General features: G+C 43.5%; 2 protein-coding genes across 12 annotated transcripts in view; both read left to right on the top strand.

The window, feature by feature from the left end:
- Positions 1 to 4,877, top strand: part of ACSS1 (acyl-CoA synthetase short chain family member 1) — a 38,211-nt gene extending 33,334 nt beyond the window's left edge. For all 6 annotated transcript variants that reach the window (XM_049834026.1, XM_049834025.1, XM_049834027.1 and 3 more), the window contains one exon: positions 388 to 4,877. In XM_049834026.1, coding sequence (XP_049689983.1) covers positions 388 to 561 — 174 coding nt within the window. In that variant the 3' untranslated portion in view covers positions 562 to 4,877. The remainder of the gene's footprint in view (positions 1 to 387) is intronic.
- A 2,599-nt stretch (positions 4,878 to 7,476) lies between these two features.
- On the top strand, positions 7,477 to 23,840 carry APMAP (adipocyte plasma membrane associated protein). Of its 6 annotated transcripts, none has more exons than XR_007510153.1 (10): positions 7,666 to 11,170; positions 11,467 to 11,583; positions 15,227 to 15,342; positions 17,113 to 17,205; positions 19,213 to 19,329; positions 20,579 to 20,753; positions 21,211 to 21,345; positions 21,715 to 21,907; positions 22,160 to 22,339; positions 22,991 to 23,080. XR_007510153.1 is itself a non-coding variant. In XM_049834034.1 (10 exons), exons 1-9 carry the CDS (start codon positions 11,076 to 11,078, stop codon positions 22,223 to 22,225), a joined length of 1,107 nt encoding a protein of 368 aa, XP_049689991.1. In that variant the 5' UTR covers positions 7,666 to 11,075; the 3' UTR covers positions 22,226 to 22,270; positions 22,991 to 23,080. The 6 variants fall into 6 exon arrangements, 5 of the variants coding, with proteins under 5 accessions (XP_049689990.1, XP_049689991.1, XP_049689992.1 ...); XM_049834034.1 differs by having other exon boundaries at positions 22,160 to 22,270; XM_049834033.1 differs by lacking the exons at positions 7,666 to 11,170; positions 22,160 to 22,339 and adding an exon at positions 7,477 to 7,640 and having other exon boundaries at positions 22,991 to 23,840.
- The last annotated feature ends 206 nt before the right edge of the window (positions 23,841 to 24,046 follow it).

Here is a 24,046-nt window from a genome sequence, read left to right as displayed (position 1 = left end):
ATGCATTGAGATCTGTGTCATCATCAGTGCCTGATTTTTCAAGAGTAACTAGCTTTCCAGCTCAATAGTTGACAGCTTATTGAGGATCTGATTCTCCAAAGAGCTGTGTGTCCTGCAGCACACAGCCTGGAGATACACAGCAATGCATAAATGGGGAACAAAGTCCACTTAAATAAGAATAAAATATAGCACAAGGAATTGATGCTAGTGACACTTCTTTCCTTGGACATAAACTATTATGCTCAAAGGTCTAGTATTTCCCAGGATCCTCACAGGAGCTGTGACCATGAGATAGTATGCCAGGCTTAGGACAGTTCAGGCAAATTTCCTTGTGGTTTCCAGCAGGACCCAGGTTCTAATATAGGTGTGTCTTTTCCTTCTGTGCAGGTAGTGAAACGTCTTCCTAAAACCCGATCAGGGAAGATCATGAGAAGGCTGCTGAGGAAAGTAGTCACTGAACAATCAAGCAACATGGGAGATGTCACCACACTTGATGATCCAAGTGTTGTCAAGGAGATATTGGATGCTTACCAGAAATACAAGGAGAAGAGTTCCTCATAACAGGCAGCTCTGGGATCTCTCTCCTCTGGAAATGTGGAATGTTGCAAACAACATAGTTCTCTCTTGGTGTTTTTTTAAAAACTCTGTTCCCTTCTAGGGGAACAAGATTTTCCGCTCCACAACATATTTTGAGATGCACAGAGCTAGGAGCAATCTGCAGTTTTGCACAGTCAGTGAGCTCCCTTTCATTGCTTCTAAGGCTGTTGTAGAGCAGCCGTTGATGGTTTCCATTTGCTATGGTGAAATTTAATACTAGCTGAAGCAAGATGCAGGCATTAATGTTTCTCATTTTAATGTTACTGTACAGGGAAATGCTTTTATACAATACTTTTGCTGTTTTAAAAGAAGCCCTGGAATACACTTCTTCCATTTTTCCTTCAGTTTGGATACCTGAGTTTCAAGTAGTTGTATTTTACTGCAACTGTGGTGCCTTTTCAGCAGTGCTGGGTATGCAAGTCGATGTCTCACATGTGTTATTAGAGAAATGAGAAAGACGTGGCTAGTCTGATAATTCTTTCTTGTGTTTACCCAGTTGTTCTAATACCTCCTTTGCCTTTCTTCATAAGGATTTGTTCCTACCACTATATGTATGTCCTGCGACTTGCCTGTGTCCCTTCATGTCCCATGCAGGCAACCCAGGACTAGCACTTCCAGCTGCAAAACTGAGCCACAAACCCTACCGCTGGACTTCCTACATGTCCTCGATGCATTGCCTTTTGCAGGAGGGGTCTGGTCCCACATGTTTTTATTCTGCCTTGAGAAACTGAATCACCAACTGGATCTTTAAAGTAACTGTCCTCTTCCTCATCGGTGATGACAACTAGATCAATGTTGTCCATTGTGGTTCACTTCTATATATTAGGAGTGATATTAGGATCTACAGCTGGTAGATCTTTGTTGCCAGTTGGTGATTTGTGTAGGTGCCTTCATTTCTTGAAGTTGCTATAATAAGGGACGATGTTTGCTTGCTGTCTGTCAGAGAAGCATTGGGAAACAAAATCCTGAAGCACTCAAGAGAGTTTGAAGCTGAGAGAGATGTGCTGGAGGGTTTGTTGTGACTTGCTGCACTGTGTGATTTCTGACCAGGGAATGGTTGTTTTAGCCCACTGCTGAATGGCCTGTAATTTTGTTTGCTCCAACAAAGACAGGCACCCAGTTTGGAGGTAGGTTGGTTCTCCTGTCAAAAGTTATGACTTAAAGCTTATCGCTGGTATGTCTGTGCCTTCTGCCGTGCTGATCTTCCAAAGAGTTAAGTACTAGGTGCATACCTGCAAATTGCACAATCCGCAAAGAAGAAGGAAGTGTCTCTTAGATGCCTTCTGGAAAGTGATGGTAGCATTCCAGTCCAGCAACCTTAGAATAGCAGGGAACAATAGCCTTTGTCTTTCATATACTTTCAGAATTGCAACTAATATAGTCAGTGTTTTATTTCTGGACTCGTTTTATCACAAACACATTTTGATTGAAGCACTCCTTATATTTGGGCTGTTCAGAAGAGTTTGCTAGCAGGTCTCCTGTCCTCTACTACACCACTGAAGGTCATGGAAAAACCTGTAGGTGCTGAATGCCTTTGAGACTTCTGCCACTGCTAAATTTCGGTTAAGCTGGCTAAGGGGTTCAGAGTGGTTGAAGGGGCCACAGAGCATGCCAGGAAGGCCTGGTAGAGGACTCCTGCCCTCTCCCTGGGTGCAAAAGCTCAAGGTATACGCCAGTGTAGCGTGCGCAGTGCTGATCCTGGGAGTGTGTGCCACAAGGGCTCAGGCAGAGCTTCTCCATCTTAACCTGCCTAAGCCAAGTGACTGCTAACCACCATTCCGGTGCTGTGGCTGGTGTCATTCCATCAAACCTTGCAGTCCTGCCTCTGTCTTTCTCAGAGGACAGTCTGCTTAGTTTCACGGAGCTGTGTGTTTTGGCCTGCCAAACCCCAGAGTAATTGGCCAATTTTTGCCCTAGTTTTACAGGGGTGACTTATTGCTGAATTAAACTTGAATTAATTTAACTGAATTTAACTATCTTTTCCAGTGGAACTGTGTACTGGGAAGACAATCTGTGCACCTAACTGGAGGCAGGAAAGGCAGGAAGAAAACGGCTAGGTGATCCTCTAGGACTGGTAGAGGGGTGGCGAGTCTTTTGGCCAGCAGAGATTCTGGTACCAATCGGGGAAGCAGGCTACTTGCAGTACGATGTGTTCCCCAGGACAGGTGTGTTGTCTTAGATGCCATAGTTCCTCTGAGTACACTAGCTGCATTTGCTGTTTTTTTGTTGTTTTTTTTAAATTTATTTTAAATATCTCTAGGGACTGGGTAATACAGTAGGGAATAGCATCCTTCATTAAAATTCCCATCCTTCTGACTGCAATCCATTTTTGCTTAAGGTAAATAGACACCCTGTGGACTTTGTGGGAAGTTGAAGATCGGAAGGTTTGATAGAGTTGACAGGATGTTAATATTTTAGGAGACAGCCACTACATATATCCTCTATTGCCGTTGCAAAAGGAAAAAAAAAAACAACTTCCTTAACTGATTTTCAGGTGGGAAGTAGCCAGGAGTTAGTGCTTGTGACAAAAGAAGTAGAGTCCCTTGTTTAAACAAGTTGTTTCCACGCAGTCTGAAATACAGTGTGGAGGAAGAAAAATGACTTTTGAACAAGATTATATGCTTTTCTTTTAATCAAGAAAGCATTTCCTATATTATGGATAAAGAATTTCCTTGTCCTCTTGACATGAAATTTCCTTGTTAAGGTGTGATGCAGTGGTCATAGACACGTGGTCTAATTCATCTGAACTGCCTCATGAAGACTAGCTATGTGAGGAGCAATGTGCTTTGGTGCATTGAGACATTTGCCATACAGTTCCTCTGCTCAGGGAAAATGGGAGATAGGTGCACTCCCTCACCTGTATCCTTATTGTCTCAACTTTTGTGGGCTTGGGGACCATGCCTGCCAGGGAGGTTACAGACTGACCAGGTAGCTGCAGCACCCCAATAAATCTGAGCCATGCCAGCTATGGTGTGGGCAGACTGTAGTTACAAACAGGCTTCATACCATGAACTTCTGAAGCCTTACAAGCACCTTTGCTAAAATCATGTCACCAGCATTTGCAAGACTAGAGTGCCACATGCCTGCCACCCAGTACCGCGGATGGTTGCTCTCTTCCTTGCACACTTCCACAGCTGAGCTGTGGTCCTTGGGATGTCCATCTGCTTAGAGGCTCCCTTGGGGTATTCAGAGAGAGCACGTGGTGCTGATGTGCCGCCCACGTGGTGTTCTGCAGTGGACACAGCTCCTGCTGGGCAGCCTCAGCCCCCACCTCTCCTGGTAAAACTGGACTTCTCCAAGTATACCAGCATCAGCTCTTGGAGCTAACATCCCATGCTCAGTTCATCTAATAGGACCCTGAGGCTGGTAGAAACAGATCAAGGCAGGGCTTGGAATTGGTACTTCTTACAAAAAGAAGAATACTGTACTTCACCAGGTAGGCTACTCATAGAAAGCTTTGCCAAACAGATTAAATTTTCCAGCCAGAGAAGTCCCCCTTTTTTCTTTTTCCCCATGATCTCTGCTAACTGCAGCAGTTGCATCTTCAGTGCAAGCCTTAAGTCGAGCTTTGCATTTTTGTTATTCCCCGGATGTCGCGAACATCAGCACTGGTGCGTGGCAACAGTGCTTTCCTCTTTGCACGCAGCAGCCTTGCCCCCCCCACCAGGCTTGTGGTTTGGGAAGGGGTTCAACTTGCAGAACTGGCACTGATGTCCTCAGTTCTTGAAATGCTAGAAAGGAGGTAGCTTGCAAAAGACCCCATGCAGTCTTAAGAGCTGATCTTCACTAATCAGTGAAAGAGGTAATGATGTATGGAATACTTTAGGGTAGGATCGTGGGACAAACTTGGGGGTAATTGTTTCATTTAGAAAAGCAGAAGTGTTGAATTCTTCTAAATTTTTGTGTGTCCGTGAGTAATGTGTGGGTTATTTGCCAGATCACCTTTGTAGCTTCATTGAAAGAGATCCAGAGTCAATTTCACCTGTTGCAGTTTGTTGCAAAGGGCAAATGTGCTTGCTTTTTTTCCCCACTCAGTTTTGCCAGTGAGACACAGTCATGGTGCCTTTTCCCCCACTGGGGAGACAGACAATTTTTTTAATTTTAGAAAGGGAAAGTCCATCTTTCTAGAGATGCGTGTTGTACGGTCTAATGTTAAGCCTTTAATCATTATTATGTTTCCTTGTAATCATGCTTTAAACACATTTATTGTCCTTGACCAAAACCAGTTTCTTCAATGATCTCTGTATTCATATTTTCATTAAAGGAAATATCTTTCTCTGTGTGATGGGTTGGCTTTGCATCATAGGTGTCCAGCCCTCCATCCCCTAAAGGGTCTGGGACTTTTTCAGTTCATTGGACTTGCTTCTGCCTGTCCTGATTACTTTAGTCTGGCAGCACAGACCAAAGAAAGGCAAAACAGTTCGATATCAGGATGAGTCATCTTGTGGTCCAAATTGCTGTTTTACTTTGCTGCTTTTCTCTAAACAGTAGCTCACAGGAAATCAGTTATGGCCAGAAAACTGCCACTGCAAAACAACTCAAAAAGTTGAAGAACTAGCATTTGCATGTCAGTAAGCTGCATGTGTCATGTAAATCCCAAGGCTCCACTGCTCTACACTCATTTTCTTGTGTGATGTAAACAGAGAACAATTGGTGGGAACAATTAATGACTATTAGTTTATATGGACAGTTCAGCTACTAATCTTGTCTTGTGCACAGCATGCACAAGTAGAAAAGGAGTGAAAATGGGATGGGGGGACGACATGAGAGACAGTATTGTGTAGAACGTGACCGTGTAGCTGTCCCAGAGCCGAGCAGATGAAAAGAAATTTGTTTCCAGGTGCCTTGGATCTTTTTCTAAGTGCCAGGAACACATCCTCTGCAGGGTGCCTTGTCCGTTGAGAAGTGAGGAAGATTGTGATTCACTCTCTGCGTACCACACGGATAACACTATAGTTGTAATGCAGGGCTGGACACTGAATATCCTCGTTAGCCACTTCTGTTGCCTCAAGCAGCTGCTTCTGGAAAGCTTCCAATGCCACTCTTAGCTCTTGCAACCTTCTGGCAAATGTCTCTGACAAGTTACGGAAAGGGCCAGGTAGAAAGGCAGGTGCCCATCTCCTCACTTTGTGTTTCTCTACTGCAGCTGCCCTGATTTATTTACTGAAAATTTATTCGTAAAATGAAGACTGTTTTCCAGCCTAACACAATTATATTCAGGGGCTGTTTCTGTGGCCAGTTAAAGCCACAGAAACTGATTTCGGCAACAAGTTTCTGTTTTTAAACTAAGCTGGAACAGGCGATTCTTTCTGAGCTTGAAAACAAGACAATTCTGGACCAGAAATTGTCTTCTGGCTGAGCCTAGAGGTGCAGCATGTTTTTCATGGCAGTGAGCCTAGCCCTGCTTTGTCCCAGAAGGATTTGGGGACGTAACCATCTTTTGGGGTGGAAATGATCACGGCTATGCAAACATTGGTAACGAATGATCTGCCACAGCAGCTTTTTCACTCTTGCTTCTATATTCCTCTGTGGCTGGTGTGTATCTGCCTGCACTCCCTGTGTCTGCAGTGACAAAGCTTACTTTGGCTTTTTGGTCTGTTGAAGCTGGGAGAGTGGAAACCCAGTGCGTTTTAGTGCTCATCCTGCACCTGGCATGCAGAAGACTCAATTTTATTTTTTTTTCTACCAGTTGAACCTTGGGGATGCCGTTTTATTCCTCTGTGCCTCAGCCTTCTGCACCCCCAGGAGTTGGGAAGAGAGGTTATGGAATGTTACTCACAAGGTTCTTGGGTGAGATGGTTGTTCAGGAAAGCGGGTGCCTTCGGGAACAGTGCTGCTAAGCTCTGTTGCAGCTGCTGGGCCTGTTGCCCGAGTTCAACCCGAACAGAGAGAAAAGCCATCCCGCGCCTCCCTTTCCTGGCTGCAGCCCCTTTCTGTGGAAGACCCACATTTTGCTACTAGGCGTGATGCCAAACAGCTTTTCCCATTCCTTGGCAGCACGCAGTTGGGGCGGTCCCCTGTTCCAGCCCTTGTCTGTTCAGCTGCACTTGATAAACGCCAAGTTTTGCAGCGTTAACGAAGTGGTGGGTCTGATCTCGCTGCTGGCACGCAGGGTCCTTCCCGTAACACCGCTACTCCTGAGCAAGGGAAAGAAACCAGAAAGATCTCAGCACGTTGTGTTACCCAAAAGACCGAGAGAGGAGCAAAGCTGATGTTCTGGGAGCTGAAAAAAGCGGGTGTCACCCCTCGCATCTGGGTTAACTCACCCCGTGGGCACACGAGTTGTTGAGGGGGACGTAAAAGACATCAACGGGCGTCCGGCTGCTCCGCCAGCTCACACCCCCGTAACCGGCTCCGGGAGCCAGCGAGGGATTTGCTTTCCGCCCCCCAGAGGTCCCCGCCGGCCCTCCGCTCTCCCGTCCCACCGGAGACCATTTCCCAACCTCCCCCTCCCTCGCGGTTTCCTGGCGCCATCTTGCGGGCCCTGCAGCTCGGGCTCTCCGTGCCCAAGCCGCGCCCGGGGGAGGGACGATAGCAGCACCGGCCCTACCCACGGGACCCCCAAGCCTCCCAGAAGACAGAAGTGGATCTCGCCGAGATCCCCGTAGCGGCGGGGATGGGAAGATAAACCCAGCGGTGGCCGAAGGACCGGGACGCCCTTCACCTCCGGGGGCGGGGGGGGGGGGCTGCCGCCTGAGGGGAGAGCGGGGGCGTGGCCTGGGGCCCGTGGGGGCGGAGCCACAGGGGGGCGGTTCCATGGGGGGGATACTTGAAGAGGGCGGGGCCGGGAGCGCCCGTTGCGGCGGCGGCGGCGCCCGCCTGAAGGGAGAGCGGGGGCGTGGCCTAGGGTCAGTAGGGGAGGAGCCATTGGGGCGGAGCCACGGGGGGGCGGTTCCATGGGGATGTGTGGAAAGGGCGGGACCGGGAGCGCCGGTGAGCGGCGGCGGCAGGATGAATGAGGCGGAGGGGTTGCGGCAACGCCGGCCGTTCCGCCCGCAGGTCATCACCGAGGATAGCCCGGCGCAGGAGGCTAAAGAGGGCAGGTGGGGCCTCGGAGCGGTCCCCTTAGACGGGGAGGGAAGAGAGGCCTAGCCGTGACCGTTGGCTGTGGGGCTAGGCCTACTCTGAGGGGAGAGGAAGGCCGGGCGGGGGGGCTGAGGGCCCGGGCTGGGCCTCGGCTTGACCTGAGGGAAGAAGCCCGGCTCTTGGAGAACCTGAGGGTTCGTAGCGAGGGGGTTGGGGGTCCCGCTTGACCTGGGGCTGTATGGGGGGGGATTAGGCCCGACCTGAGGGAAATCCGGCTGGGAGGTATGCTGGGAGGAGGGAGGAGGCTCCACCGACCCGGCCTGACCCGGGTGAGGGAGGGCTGGGCCGGGTCAGAGTGCCCTGGGAGAGGTTGTCCTGGGCGAGAGGGGGGTGGAAGGGGCTGAGGAGGCCGCCGCGGGCGTGGGGAGCGAGGCCTCCGTTCCCCTCTCTTGGCTGGGGGTGCGGGTGGATGCTGGGGCACCCGTGGGTCTCAGCCTGTGGGTCCCCCCCCTCCCGACCTCCCAGCACCCCGGTTTGGCAGCGGCTGCCTTCCCTCCCCAGTGCTTCTGCGGGGAAGGGTTCGGGGCAGGGCCTGCACACCTGCTTCTGCTGAGCTGCAGGAAGAGCTTTTAACCACAAAAAATTTATTTGTGGCTTTTTGTGGCTGGTTTTTTTTTTTTTTTTCAGTGGGTCTGTTTTAAGTACAGTTTATCTTTTGCTAATCAAGAAAGAACAATTATCCCATTGTGGTGTGCGCAGATTTATTGTGGGTGTGATTAACTCCTATATAACTCTGGTTAGTCTGTTTGTATTTGGCAATAGTTGAAAGAGTAATCTGCAGTTTAAAGACAAGTGTATATTTGTCTGAGGTAGAATAACCATATAAACAGTCCATTTGTTTGTGGCTAAGTTAAAGAAGATTCCATTTACAATTTTCTGTTTAGGAATTTATAAAAAATTAGCTGCACTGTAACTGAGGGTAGTAGCTGCAATAAGAAAGTGGTGGTGTTTGCCTTCCACGGAATAGAGTGGTTGATGACTTGTAATGCTTTGGTTCACCATCTATTATGTCTCTTCCAATTTGAGTACCTTGCAGATTCTTATCTCTGCCCTTCAGCGTCATCAGAATGAAAGACTGTGTATGGTGGCTTGCATGCGTAACCCCTGTTTTTTGAAGGAGAGTATCAGCATCTCTCAGCTTGAGAGACTGCTCTTCCTGGCTTCAGCCTCCCTTGGTAGCTTTGCTCAAATCAGTTGAATTTGTAGCGCTCCAGTAATGATCCAGAGTATCCACAGGTCCTGTTCTCATGAGTCTGTCCTGCATGAAACCAGTGGAGGAAATTCTGGAGGCTGCCCTTTTTCTGGCTGGGAGCTGTGGCAGAAACTCTTGATGACATTTGTTTTCCCCTCTGGCCCCCCAGTAGTTCCTCTGCCGAGGATGAGGCAGCCTGGACCCCTGACTATGGTGACCCATAGTATTGTCTCGCCAGCCTACTGTCTTCCAAAAGCTGGTGCAAGGGCTTCTCTTTTTAGTTCTTAGTGACAACTAAATTGCTGTTGTTATAGCTGGAGTCCTGGTAAGTTGTGTAGGGTTAATTATCAGAGACACAGTTAGCTAAGGATTTCTGTTTTGCTTATCAGTCTTGGTGAACCATTACTTCTGTGATTCTTTCCAGTGACCAGTCAGTAACTTACAGTTGTTAGTATTCTGTATCAGGTATGTTTTGTTCGTTTGCTTTTATAAGGATTCAGAGCAGCTGACATTTTAATTTTTTTTTTTTAAGTTTTGGGGATTTATTTAAATTCTTGTGGTTTTAGCAGCGTCTAAAATAGGTCTTGCAGTTTGCCAGCTTGAAGTGTGAGTTTGTTTGTCACCTCGTTCTTCCTGCCTTTTTCCTTTATTGTCAGTTCCTTGCAAGTTTGGATGAGGATCAGAAATATGACCTTTACTTAAATCATGCTTTCAGGAGCTTTAATTAAGTTGGCTTCGGCAGATGAGTTCCCATTCATCTTTATCCCCTTTCTTCTGTGTGAGCTGTTCTCAGCCGTCACAAAGATGCTGAGGTGTCTGCTGACAATACTTTTAATCTTATAGTATTGAGCCTTCATCTTTTGAAGGACAGTGGAAAGACAAGGCTGACAGCTGAAGTCTTTGTGTAAACTTGGGGATCACCTCGTGTCTCTACCACCTGCTCTTGATCCCAAACCCAAGGGGAAACAGGCTGGGAGTTTGTTGCTTCCTCAAGACATCTACTGGTAGAGCAGGAAGCGCTGAATTCTTCTAATCAATTTTAGGGCAGTCTGACTCTTGGGAAGTATGAAGAAGTTAGTGCAGATGAGAAAGCTTCTTTGAAGCGGTTTCGCAGCCTGGTCCAGCTCAGATGGAGACGGGCTTAGTGCTGTAACACTGCTGAAGTCCATGATGGGAATGCGCCGGTCTTGAGCGTGAGAAATAATATTTATTTTTTAATATATCTGAGAGTAGGAATACTTGGGCGTGCTGGTGGAAAGGAAGTAGGCTGAGGTGGTGAGTGCCTTGGGGGAGCTGGGGAAAATTTGGTGACCAACAGCAGCAGTGCTAAAAACGCTTCTTGGAGCAGGCTGAACTGTCTGTGGCTTTGGACTAGCAGCAGCAGCACCTTTTGTCATGGCAGGCTGTCAGCACACTTGTAGCAGTCACCTCGGCATAGCCTGGTGATCTGTGCGGTGGCTTGTGATGGCCCGTTGGGTACTGTGCAGAGCTGGGGAACCTGGGGCAGGCCTCCATCCTAACCACCTACGTCTGCTGGCAGCAGTTGTGCTGTCAAGAAAGAGCTGTAATGGATTATGAATATTGCAACTTCTGTACATTGTGCTTGCAAGCAGTGATGAAATCCTAGTTCTGTCCTTGCTGTTCCAGCAGATAATCCCAAAGGTTACCTTGATGCTGATATTGGTACTGCAAGCACATGTTGTTAGCTCCCCAGTTGTGAAATTTGTGCTCTGGGCAGTAGTTCATATTTCCTACTGTCTCGATGAATGGCTAACGAAGGACAAAACAGTGGAAGTGGTCCAAGGATTAATGCATAACCATCAGGCGCTGTTTGCCTTTATTTAACTGATACTACAAGGAGACTGGCTGGCTGTGCCAATGAATGGTTCAGAGTAGCTAAAATTGTGGGAGCTGCTTTGTAGTTCCAGGCTAGGATTTGTTGAGTGTGGCTCTATGCTTTCCTTTGTAAGTGCCTGATTGATGCCTCTAAACTTGTTGAGAACAAAACCTGTTTTTCTCCTGTGGAAGAAAAGTTTTTACTTTTTTTTGGGTGTGTTTTGATGGGTAAATGGCAGATATTTAATTTTTGTGTGCTGGGGCTTGAGTTTCAAACCAATGTTCACTAAGTTAAGCAAGCATTCATTTAACTTCCTCTAATGTTTGTTGTTTTAGTTGAACTTTTAATCCAGTTTGTGCTGGGATGGAAACTACTGCCAAAACTGAAGATCAAGGTGAAAAAAAAAAAGAAACCAAAAAACAACCAACCAAACAACAGCACTTCTCCCCCATTTCTTGGTGGTTTTGTTTGTTTTGTTTTTTATATAGTCAGCTGTAACTTGTAGCATGCATGAAACCTGTACATGATAATACTCTGCCTCATATGATGCCAGTATGCTGAGACTGGATAAATATCCCTTTCTTTTATCCTAACAAGTTCAAAATGGACCTTAAAGGTCATTCAGGATGGTGGTTGGGCAAAAGTATTTCTGGTTCCTTTTGTGAAGAAGATAGGCTGTTAAAGAATTTTTAAAGACTATTGTATCTTAAAACAGCTTAGCATGTTAATCCTATTTCTTGTCTGGTTTTTGCAGTACTTACAGCAGCAAGGTGTTCCGTGTTACCTTCTTGACTTTGGCTGCATCTCTAACTGTGCCCCTGCTCGGAGTAACTGTTCTACTGGATTGTCCTATAGACCCTCAGCCTATAAGGTAGATTGTTGCTTGTTTTGAAATAAATGTTATTGAAGTGTAAATTCTCCTATATGTTCTCTTGGTTTAGTTTTGGGCTTTTTTCAGCAAAGAAGAGTCAGCCATGTAAAGTGGTTCTAACTGGATTAAGAAATTGGGGAGTGATTGCAGTATTATCCATTGCCATGGCTTCCTCTGCATACCCAGTCTGTTTCTTGAGCCATCTTGTGCAGTTGTGTGTCACTACTGATCGTTGAAGGAGCTGAATTACTTTCTTTGATCGTTAATCTAGAAAATGATTTTCTGCTGTCCAAGCTGTCAGTGGAGCTTGTGATTTCTTACATTCTTCCTTCTGTGAGACAAGAACTGCATTTTCACTAAGGACCAAGCTGTAGCCCTGCTATTATAGTTCTGTCAATGAAAGACTGTTTATCTGAGGATGGAAATTGAAATGGATAACCTCTCTGGGTTGATTTGGTGCTTTATACCAGCACAACCATATGGTGATGTTATATTTAAATGCAGAGCTCATAAAGCAACGCAGCTAGGTGATTTCTGCCCTGTCTGAATTGATAAACATCTGAATCGAGGTCTGTGTCAACTGTGTAGTGTAATAGTGAATCAACTACATGAGAAGATGTGACCTGTGTTGGGAGAAGTTGTGTGTGAAATGCTTTGACTGATAGCATAGGGTGGAGTCGGGTTGTTTAGTGCTCCTGGCATTTTGAAGTAAGTGAAAATGCTCAGTCTGCTAAATATTTATGATCAACTTGATAATTCCTTAATGAAAAGGAACAACACTGTAAATATCTCTTAGAGTTGAAAGAAACTGTTAATGTGGTAGGGTAGCACTTACAAGTCTTGCTGGTAGGCTATTAGACGTAAGCTGCCTCGTTGCAAATCATAACGAAATGCTTTCTACTGTGGTTGGTGTCATGGTTTAACCCCAGCCAGCCAGCAGCTAAGCACCACACAGCTGCTCACTCACTCCCCCCTCACCCAGTGGGATAGTGGAGATAATTGGGGAAAAAAAAAAAGTAAAACTCATGGGTTGAGATAAGAACAGTTTAATAGAGCAGAAAGGAAGAAACTAATAATGATAATAATAATAAAATGACAATAATGATAATAAAAGAATTGGAATATACAAAACAAGTGACGCACATTGCGATTGCTCACCACTTGCTGACCGATGCACAGTTAGTTCCCAAGCAGTGATCCCCCTGGGCCAATTCCCCCCAGTTTATATACTGGGCATGATGTCACATGGTATGGAATACCCCTTGGGCCAGTTGGGGGTCAGCAGTCCTGGCTGTGTCCCCTCCCAAATTCTTGTGCCCCTCCAACCTTCTTGCTGGCTGGGCATGAGAAGCTGAAAAGTCCTTGACTCGGTATAAACACTCCTTTAGCAACAACTGAAAACATCAGTGTGTTATCAATGTTCTTCTGGTCCTGAACCCAAACCATAGCACTATAGCAGCTACTAGAAAGAAAATTATCTCTACCCCAGCTGAAACCAGGACAGTTGGGTTTAACAAAATCCAATTCCCTGAAACACATTGCAACTGAGCAGTAATTCTGAAAGCTGATAGGATATGTCTGTAATGCTTTTGCTATTATATAGTGCTAGTCTGCTTCTGGTCCAGGGTAACAGTATTCTGCATGCTTCCATTTCTTACTTTAAGTCCCTGTTTACAAGACCGGGAGAACTATTCTTCCTGCCCAAATCACTGGCTTGTATTGCTGTACATTCTTAATTAGCTTTTTAGCTTCACTGCTAGAAGTGGTTCCAGTCTGTACAACAGATAGGATGATTCTGTGTGATGTTTATGAAATGTTTTGAAAAAGCTCGAGGAAGTAGATGCTGTCTGAATCAATTCCTCGAGTGAAAGAACACATAGAAATCTCATTTGCCAATAATGATGTTATTCCTGTAAGCCACTAGAAATAATGAGGAATAAGAGGGGGGAGAAGAAAGCAGATGTGATCTGTGAAACTCCATGTGACATTCCTGCAACTCTTGATTTATTTCAAGTTCTTTCTCTATGAGCTTGTCTTTGGATAATATTGATCCCAGGGAGGATTTTCTGCTTGCAAACATGACTGTCCAGAGTTCCCAGCAATTTAATTCCTTATCTGAAGCCTATTATCCTCATTTGAAACTTTCTAATGCTTGGAAGAAGGGATGGAAAATGAATTTGTGTTAGCATTGTGAAGACAACTCTGCTGTAAATCTTCTGTGGACTGGAGCTAGTAGTTCAGTTGCCTTTGCCACTGCAGTAGTATATACTTAAAGTTTGCTGTCTGTAACCAGACAGATAAAAGTATGTGTTTTTCTCTCCTGAATTATTTGTGTTGTGAACCTGTTTTCCTTAATTGTCATGGCTTTTATAGTTCGCAGTTTCAGTTGACTTTTTTCCCCCAGTCACTGAAGCTCTAGAAATTGTAACGATATTCCCCATATGAGCAATAGAGTTGCAATGTAATTGGTGACAAATAGGTCCTGGATCCCGTGAACCTGGGCAAGTTTTGGAGTCAAACCTTGTCTTTTTAAGATTCTACAGGTGGAAGGCATTTGCTTATGGTCATATAAGGAGTTATTTAAAAAAAATAAAAAAAAGAATTGAAAAGTTCTTTCAAAACTTGGCCTAGGGAGCTTTAGCATCCTCTTGTGAATGATCACCTACTGAGCTTACCACCCTGGGCATATATGCAGCTCTTAGTAATAACTTGAAATCCTTAATTCATGGAGACTGAGGTGGCTTATGTGTGTGTTTTTAAGAACTGAAAAGGCTGAAACGTGTTTGAGTTTATCAGCACAGTTAAGGCTGGTTTTGAAGCACAGTGCTTCATTCAGTTGAAGCTGTGTAGGCATCTTAGTACTTCCCTTCTCCATATCTCTGTAGTTGGTTGGTACTCCAGTTGGCTTGAACCTGGCTATTTATGTGAATAAAGGCTTCCAAAATTGGGCCTTATTTTGTCATTTTGAGATTTCAGTTCAATACCCTTTATGTTTATGTGCAACTTAGTTCTTCGAGTTGGTCTTGCGCTGTGGAAATGTATTCAAGTCACAAAGGAGAATATATGTTTCAATATGGTACGAAAGCATGTGTATCCTAATGCTCAAACTACTGGAACACTTTTTTCCTGAGTTGTATGCTATTTAGTAATTTAAATTTTTTTTTTCTGTGATGAAAATGCTATACAGTATCAGACTTCGGTGTATTGTAAAATGCCAGGCTTTTAAATTTTAAAACCTTTTTCCTTAGGAATTTGCATATATCTACTTAGGAAAAATGTTCTGGTACAAACTCATTCAGCTGAGTAAGAAAGCATTTTTTCTTTTGTGTTGTGGCAATGCAGAAATCCTTTGCCTTTGTGTAAGATAGATGAACTGGGAATGTGTTGTTGGACTTGTATCTGGTAAATCTATACAGCTTTGTCTTAGGAACACATAACTGCAGCTTTTCTGATCAGCAGAACCAGAAAATTATGATCCTTGATGAACAAGAGTCAATTTTTCAGCTTGTCAGCTGTGTTTTACATACAGCATATTTCAAAAAAGAAAGCATAGGTCAGGTTTGCAGGAGTTGATCCAGTATGTTGCTCAAGAGTGTTTGCAGGTTTGTGCAAAGGATCATGAGGTCTGTGTTCTGTTTTGTAGTTTGAAGGAACCTCCCCTCCTGACGGGTTTGCTAGAGCCCAATATCAAGTTACGAAAAGCTGAGCGGTTATGGGAAAATCAGCTGGTCGGACCAGAGTCCATTGTCAATATTGGCGGTAAGCACTGACAAAATAAGCTTTTAAAGAAGGGTCTTTAAATGTTGCTCTGCTGATAAGGGTTTGTTCAGCAATATAGCTTTTAATAACTTCCAGAGTTCATTACCTTTGAGTATGCAGGTTTTTACAAAAATAATTGTGTTATGCAGCAGAAGCTGGCTGCTATATACTGCTTTTCTCTTTGTTCCCCAGTATAAAATAAATCTTGTTGCCAGATTAACAATCTCTGTCTTCCAGGACTGAACCATCAGCAGTGTAGTCAGGGGCTACTTATGTTTGGAGGAAGTGGTCCCATTTTTTGTTTGGCTAGCTCTTAACTGGGAATTAATATTTACAGGGTACTACCTGCTCTTTTAATGCTCATTGCCTCTGAGGGAGCTGAGTCTTGTGGTGTTAATTTTTGCTTATATGACAGAAAAAAATCTCAAGTTGGTGAATAACATATTTACATTTTAGTACTGTTGCATGTGTTACAGGCGTCATCCTATACTTATCTTATGGCATATGTGTTCTCCTGAAATCACAAACCTATGCCACCTCTGAGTAGTTTTGTAATGAGGTGGCTAGACTTGTAGTGGCATGACACCCACTTAATAGGAAACTGGCTTTGTGCAGGGATTGTTGTTCCCTGTGCCTCCTAAAGGGGGTAAGGCTAGAAACTACCTTGACTTGGGTCCTTGACTGTTTTAATATGAAAAGGAGAGGGTGTGGGAGTTGCAAGCAAGGCCCTTACTGAAACATACTTCAGTATAAGAGGTGCTCAGTAGCCATATCATTTATTTTCCTTCTGCTATATAGTCTAATAAATTAGTAAAATATTTTTAAAAATTATTTTACCCAGCAACAAACTACTGTAAATTCCTTCCTCAGATTATGCTTTTTCTACCTATCTCTGTTAACAATGTGCTAAAGTGATTACCTGAAGCCACTGATTCTTTTCTGTTACCTGGTTTTGTCAATCTCATTGGAAACTCTTTAAGGAAACCTTCCTGCAAGGGACAACTGACCTATGGGTGAAATAATCACCCTAAGAATTAAGTTTTGTATGAATAAATGCTGAAGTCTTTTTATTCCCTTTTAACAGTGTAATTAGAAAACTTAAATTAAATTGGAGATGGAAAAGTCCAAGCCATGGGCTCTACTAATCTAATGGTCTTTCACTTAATTTGGTTGTATGAAAAAGTTTGTGTGTTGTTTGTACTTAGTGAATCTGTCTCATGCTATCACATGTAATTTGGCAATGCTTTTGATTTGGGTGGTTGTTCATTTGCTATGTTTTTTGTAATTCTTCTCCAGAACTGGTACAATATGAGCATTGGCAGGTGTCCAGCAGCCTATGTGGACTGTATCAGAATGAGAACTTTTATCTAGTTAGTCTGTTGTTGAAGAGTGGTAAGATGGGTGCAGTGCCTGATTGCATCTTATGATGATGTAGAAATTTGCCCGGAGGGATCAATCCAATGACTAGCCATTAAATTGTTACATCCACCTTTAACCAAGGATTTGGTCCGCTTAGGGATGAAAAGCTTCATATCCTGTATTCGCAACTCCTAAGGCTTAAATCCTTCCTCTTCTTTTTGAGTTAGAAGAAATCTAACCAAATGCTTTTATTTACCTTCATCTTTCCCCTTCTCTCCTTGTTCTTTTCCTATGACTGAAGATGACTGTTACTTCACTCTATCTTAAACACGTATTCTACTTCATACTCATAGAAGGATGTTTGCCACTACAGTTTTGTGATCAAGCTAATCACACCAGTTGTTTTTGCAGATGTGCTATTTACTGGGACAGCTGATGGGAAGATTATCAAAATTGAAGATGGGGAAATACAAACAATAGCCAGAATTGGCCATGGTCCTTGTGGTGAGTGACAGCTCTGAACATAGTGTACCTGAAAATGTCTGGGTCAGGGCTTATGTTGATTAAACTGATATTCTCTCTGGATTGCTCATGCAAGTGCATATCTTCCTCTGTAGAGATTTATAACAGAAATATTAATATATTTGTATGAATGAAGTGTGAGTGGAAATATGTATATAAGCACTCGAAGGAACAGCAGAGCAAAGGGCCAAAAGAATGGGAATGGGTGCTCTTGATAACAAAGAACACTGTTCCCAGCAGTAAAATTTAGGAATGCGGGTTTTCTAGGTCTGACTACAAGGCCTGCACTCTTGTAAGGCTGCAGCATGGATGGCTTGTTGGTAGAAGATCCTGCATCTTAACACCGGGAGGAAGACAAGGTTGAAGTGCATCACAAATAACATTCCTTTTCCTGTTAGTCCATCTAGAAAAAGCACGTATCCTAAACAAGAAAAAAATGGGCAGCAACCTGGCCTAATATTTATGGAAGCTGAAGTCAGCAAGATTCTGAGGTGAAGGGCCACCCATAGAAACTGAGGACTCCTAAACAAGTGTGAGTGAATGAACTCTGAGATAATGTGTGAGTGGGAAAGATCAACTTATTTCGAAATTTTCAAAAAATAAATATCACCTTCCCCATCTACAGAATTTTGCCTTGCATTTTGTTGTACTGATTTGCCTTCCTCTGTAAGTACAGTGGGGGGTTGTGATGGCTGCACCTGCTTTAGCGGAGATCTTCCATTGGTCATGATATTTCTGTTTTCTCACTGCTAAACTGCAGTTATTTCTTGTTGAATTCCACACCTCTTTCTGAACCACTTATTTGCTTCATTTAATGAGGTTTCTGGAACTGAGTGAGAAAAACTGGTAGTGGCCTGTTTATTAACAGAACCGTTTCTATAGTTCTACGGTTAATGTTGGCTATCTCAGTACTGCCTGGCAGTCTGAGAAGCCTGGCTGGTATTTGTTGGAACTGTGGGTGGTTTTGTTTGAGGTAACGATGTAGAAGCTTCCATGAGGTTCTGCAGCCCTGCGCTGGTTGCCAGTTAGACAGAAATTATGGACAGGAACTGGTTTTGTCTATGTAGCTCACATTGACACATTCATCATTTTAGCTATGTAGTTTTACATGGATGTTCACGTGATTAGACTCTGGACTGATTTGGAAGCGCTCTCTTGGTTGCCTAACTGGTAGGACAGTCTTGGTGCTGACAGCCAACAAAGTCTGCTCCCAGCTGAGAGGAAGCTGGCCTTCCAGCTGCTCCTTAGGCGTGAATGTGGGTTGGGATGGATATGAAGAATCGCCTTTCCACTACTTATTTCCATTGGACTTGTAAAGCTTGGGAGAGGCGGGAAGATTATGCTGCCCTATTTCTTTGGGGCCAAAGAGGTGGTGAGGAGCCTAGACTTCTCTCTTGCCCTCCTTGAGTTGGGGAGGGAAGTGAAAAGGCTGTAGCTGACTACCTTCTCCAGAATTTTCTCTTGCTAATCTTTCAAACTACAGATGTTCTGAAGTTCTTAGTTCTTCAGGACTCAAATAGAGAAACTCTTTGGATGAGCAGTATTACCCTTCCTCCTTATGTAGAAGTCTTCAGTGTCTGTGTCTTGAGAAACTGGCAGTTTCATGACAGTGTTGGACCTTTCCAGAAAAAGAAAGTTCTAAGATTTGTGTATTTTTATTTTTCATTTTAAAAAGAAAAGTAAAGGAAACCTGCAGTAAAACTGATTTCTTTCTGAGAAGAAGCATTTATTTAAATGCAATTTTCTGACATTCAGCCCTACTCGGGGCAGCTATTAACTAGCTACAAGCCTGGCAAATTATATGATTATCTCTAGACTGGTGAAAACTTGGGGATATCTGTTTCACTCACACCTAGGAAAGTAAGAATCATTTCTTTAATGAATGTGTGTGGTGCTGGCCTTAGAGTTTTCTTAAGATACAGTTTGACCTATGTAGGTAGCCTTGTATTTATTTCTATTTGGAAAACCATCTTAAAATTGTTTCTTAAGGAACCCGTGAAGATGAGCCAACGTGTGGAAGACCACTTGGCATCAGAGTGGGGCCAAATAACACCCTTTTTGTGGCAGATGCTTATTATGGACTCTATGAAGTTAATCCTGGTACAGGTATGACTTTTCTGCTCAGAAGTTCTCTGACAAATCTGGGCTTCATTTGCAGTTTTGCCAGGCACTGCAGGCAAAACAATGCCTGCCTTCTTTGTAAAGTGGTTTGGAGCTGTCTGGTGAAATATGCCATACCAGAACTTGATATTTATTTTCTTGTAGCAATCACTTCCTCTCTATATCTCTCTGTCTGGATCAGCGTTACCAGTGGCTTATCTTCTGGTGACATGTGCTTTTGGTTGTCAAAATTGGTACCTCAGGATCCATGAATAAAGCTCTGTGTAGCTGTTTTAGCTTTCATAAGGGGAAGAAAAAAAAATGCTGTTACATAAACTTTTTGTCATGTTCGCTGTACTTTTGTTTCTGCCTTGACCTCACTGTGTGGTAGCGAAGAGCTCTTGACTTCTCTGTAACCCCAATCTAGAGAAAGCGAAGGAAGATGTATTTTGGTGCAGCTGAAGATCAAGTGGCTTGTTCCTGCTGATGGAGGCACTGTTGCATTGTGCCCTTTGTTGTATGTCCCTGAGCCAGATCTTGGTTCTAGAAGCCGTGCTGTCAGAAGGCAATAGTTGCTTTCATGTGGGGTTGATTTTCTGACAGTTTACATGTCCAGATTAGCTTCAGGTGGGGAGGAGGAGGCTAGCCTTGTGCTAGGTGAGATGTAACCGAAGGGCTCAGACTGTGTGGCTCTGGAAAGGTACGATCAAGGTCTTGCTTTTTGATGGCAAACTGCTGCCATATTAGCTCAGTCACAGCAAAACCAACCAAAACAACAAACCCAAGCCCTGTGCCCAAAGATGACTTCAATAGATTTTGGTTAATTTTTAGAGATTTGACCTTAATTTGTCTGGTAGTATGTGGCAGAGCTGACTGTGGCAGAGCAGTTTAGTGAACCTGCTGATGTTTTAATGTTTAGAAAGTACTACTCTTTGTTCTTACAGATTTATGGGGAAAGAGGGAGTAGTGATTGGGTTGCCTGCATCCTTCTACAAGGTTGGGCCCTGAGTTTGCTCTTTGTTTCATATGAGCTTCAGAGATTTGAAAAGTCTGGCACTCATCAATAGGGAACATCATCTACTGTGTCAGTTTTTCTGAAAAGTATTTTCTCCTGGTCATTCGTGTTCAGTGTTGAGTTGTTCTGTGCAAAGTGCCTGCTAATTTCATGTTAGTATTTAACTCATTTCCAAGGCAGGACATACAAAAGCTTGTCTTGTGTGTCTTTTTTTCCCCTCCCCTTTCTTTTTGTAACCAGGTGAAACAAAAGTGCTTGTGTCAACCAAAACACTAATTGAAGGTCAGAAGTTGTCATTTGTGAATGATCTTACAGTGACTCAGGATGGGAGGAAAATCTACTTCACTGACTCCAGTAGCAAATGGCAAAGACGAGACTACTTATTCTTGATTATGGAAGGCACAGATGATGGGCGGCAAGTATCCCTTCCCCAAAGAATTTAAGTTATTGTAAGCTCAGCTGTAGGAATGAACTTCACCACTTTCTTGGTCTTCAAGTTTTTTCTCTTTATAAACTACCTGTGCAAACACTGCAATGCCCAGGAGAGGGTGAGAGAATGTATGGATGTTGCTAATGAGACCTGCAGCAAAATAAATGAGATTCCTCTTCTTCCTTCAAGAGGACTTACATGGAACATCTATTTTAAAAGGGAAGGAGTTAGCATTACAATCAGCCTAAATCCTTCATGAATGCTGCCAGTCTCAAGTGGCTTAGTAATTCTCCTGTGTTCATAAACAAATGCTTCCTGGCTATTCTGCCTTTTTTAACTTAGATGAAGTGCATGTGAGAGAAGATAGAATGCCTGGAGAAGGAAACCAAGGTGAATAAATATTTGTCTTCTCTCAAAACCATTTATAATGCTTTCTTTTTAGCCTGCTTGAATATGACACAGTAACAAAAGAAGTGAAAGTCTTGATGGTGGGACTGAGGTTTCCCAATGGAGTCCAGCTCTCTCCTGCGGAAGACTTTGTCCTGGTGCAGGAGACAACCATGGCTAGAATCAGGAGGTGGGTATGACTTTGCTGAAATTATTACTCTCTGTTTAGAGATTGTTTAAATAAATGAGCTGAATGACAAAAGAAACCCTACACTCTATTTATGCCTAGTTACCAATGGCAAAGAAGGTGGCCTTCCTCAAAACTTAATTTTTTCTTTAAACATCTGGACTGCATAATCTTTCCATCATGGGCTCCTTGAGCATAGTGGAGTAAGCTGACTTTTTCTGGGGAGAGGAATGCTGTATTTCCATGTACCAAAATAAGGAAAAAAACCCCGCCTTCTTTTTATTTTTTTAAATTAATTCTTCTGGGGACTTTTATTTATGACTTAGACTGCTTAAGTTAAGGTGTCCTAATCCTACTGTTTATAACTTTCAGGTATTATGTGTCTGGGCTGATGAAAGGTGGAGCAGATATGTTTGTTGAGAATATGCCTGGTCTTCCAGATAATATCAGGTTAAGCAGCTCTGGAGGATATTGGGTAGCTATGTCGGCTGTCCGGCCCAATCCTGGATTTTCTTTGTTGGATTTCTTGTCTGAAAAACCATGGATTAAAAGGATGATATTTAAGGTAAAAAAAAAGCTGAAAAGAGTTTTCAAAAAATCACCTTTAGTATAGGAATGGAAGTGATAAATATTTGTTTGTCCTGTTTCTTCCTCTTTGCAGGAAGATTTTAAATTTTTGTTTTAGTGCTTTGGTTAAAATTGTTGTGGTTGTCCCCAGGTAGAACAGTCCTTATATATTCATAGGTAATAGAACTAACATTTGCTTCTCTGGGCAGCAGGTACACATCTCTTAAGTTGCCTTCCATCTTGATCTCAGGAAAGAAAAAGAGACTATCTCTGCCCTAGCCATGCAGCAACACAGGATCTACATTTGGAAATGTGAAGACTTCACCTTTATACCCGAAGTGCCTAAACTACTTATTGCCAGGTGTCTGGAGAGTATTTGGGAAGTCTGGCCTGTTCTAATGACTACCCTAGGCATCCTAGGAGACAGTGTGTATGTTATGTATGCTGCTAGGTGACATTTTGTTCTGACTCAATATGCCTGTTGTTACGTCACACCCCCCTTTAAGATGAGGATGAGCAAGAATGATGTATTTTGTAAGGGATACCTGATGCTAAAGAAATGGCATGGTGCTTTTTAAACAATACAAAGACTTTGAAAATACTTCTGCTCTCAAAAAAAAAAAAAAAAATCAACAAGCAGTGTTCAGGATGGAAGTGCCATTCCGGCTAAACAAACTGCGCTGTCCCTGTAAAAACCTGTTGTCTCTCCTGGTGCAGTGCAGGAGCCTTAACAAACTGATGCTACAGGGAGCAGAGCGTGATGTCTGCTGCTTGGCATCAACTGCACCAGAACAAGCTGATGTCTCCTGCATTGACATCCTTTCAGCCTAGTGCTGGAGTAGAGTATGCTTCTGCTGGTTTGTTTTGGTTTTTGTTTTTTGGTGTTTTTTTAAAGTTGGCTTTTCAGATGTTAATGTGTTAAGCCTGTGTAATAGTGTTTACTCAAAATGTGTGCTTATGTCCTTAGCTGCTTCTTCCAAGGAGTGTGGAATGGTCTTTGACTGTATAAGTGTCTGAGATCTAATTGTGGAGAACAAAATCTCTTGTTGTTAATTTTCTTTTTTTCTTTTCTTTCTTTTAGCTGCTGAGCCAGGAAACTGTGACAAAGTTTGTGCCAAAATATAGCCTTGTTGTTGAACTTAGTGAGACGGGATCCTACAGAAGAAGCTTTCATGATCCCAATGGAGTGACAGTAGCTTATGTTAGCGAGGCACATGAGCACAATGGATATCTTTACCTGGGCTCCTTCCGGTCTCCATTTATTTGCAGACTTAATCTTCAGCATGTTTAACTGTCCATCCATGATAAAGTGCCACTGCCCTGTAATACTCCAGAGGTACGAAGGAAGCATGTGCTTGAGGCAGCGTGTGACCAAGGACAAAATGTGAAAGTCTGTTAATGTGCAGTAGCACTGTTCTGTTACCATAAGGAAATGTACAGCTTGCTGTACCTGTCCTCTTCCTTGGTTTAACTGCTCTTGCTTTGGAGTTGGCATGCATAATTATTAATATCTGAGGAGTATGGTGGGGCATCTTTGTATGGTTATGTGCTCCTTAAAGAAAGCCCATTACTTTTCCACACCCAGCCCTGCTTGGAGTCGTCTTAAACAGACATCATCTGTCACCTTTAATGCAACTGTATGTCTTCTTACACTGGAAGGATTTGTAATGTATAGAATTTAATTGTATATGATTTGGATTGAAAAGGATGTCTTGCATGTGTTTATTTGTGTTTTAGAACCTCCTGTTTAGGAGTGATTACATTGCATGTTCTAATGTCATACCATGGTGCTGTGGTAGAGGCAGCAACATCCAGAACATGCCTAGAAATCTAGTTATACCATTTGGGTTTCTTCAATTCCAGCCTGTGTAATCAACATCAGACACTACAATTAACTGTTAATCAACATGCGGAATCAAATTTGATCATTACGTACGGACTTCTGTGTTTCTTTATAGCATTGTAGTCAGATGATGAATGAAAGTTGCATTTTCTATGTTATTAAAGACTAGTTCCAGCGGGTTTAAAAAGGGTCACTTGCCATATTTTCTCCGTGATTACCAGGTCCTGTAAGTCTCCTGTTCATTATGTAGGTGGCCATTCCTGAGAGATGTGGGAGGGAAGAGGGCCAGCTTCA

Source organism: Accipiter gentilis, chromosome 30, assembly GCF_929443795.1.
Source record: "Accipiter gentilis chromosome 30, bAccGen1.1, whole genome shotgun sequence".
Taxonomy (NCBI): Eukaryota; Metazoa; Chordata; class Aves; order Accipitriformes; family Accipitridae; genus Astur; species Astur gentilis.
Note: the sequence above shows the minus strand (reverse complement) of the source record. Positions and strands in the feature narration are given on the sequence as shown.

Excerpts from the sequence above, each read along its gene's own strand:
- APMAP (XM_049834032.1), top strand. The coding sequence starts at position 11,076 with ATGGAAACTACTGCCAAAACTGAAGATCAAGGTGAAAAAAAAAAAGAA. Across the intron at positions 11,171-11,466 it reads CACTTCTCCCCCATTTCTTG|TACTTACAGCAGCAAGGTGT; the intron begins GTGGTTTTGTTT and ends TGGTTTTTGCAG. Across the intron at positions 20,754-21,210 it reads GAAGGCACAGATGATGGGCG|CCTGCTTGAATATGACACAG; the intron begins GCAAGTATCCCT and ends CTTTCTTTTTAG.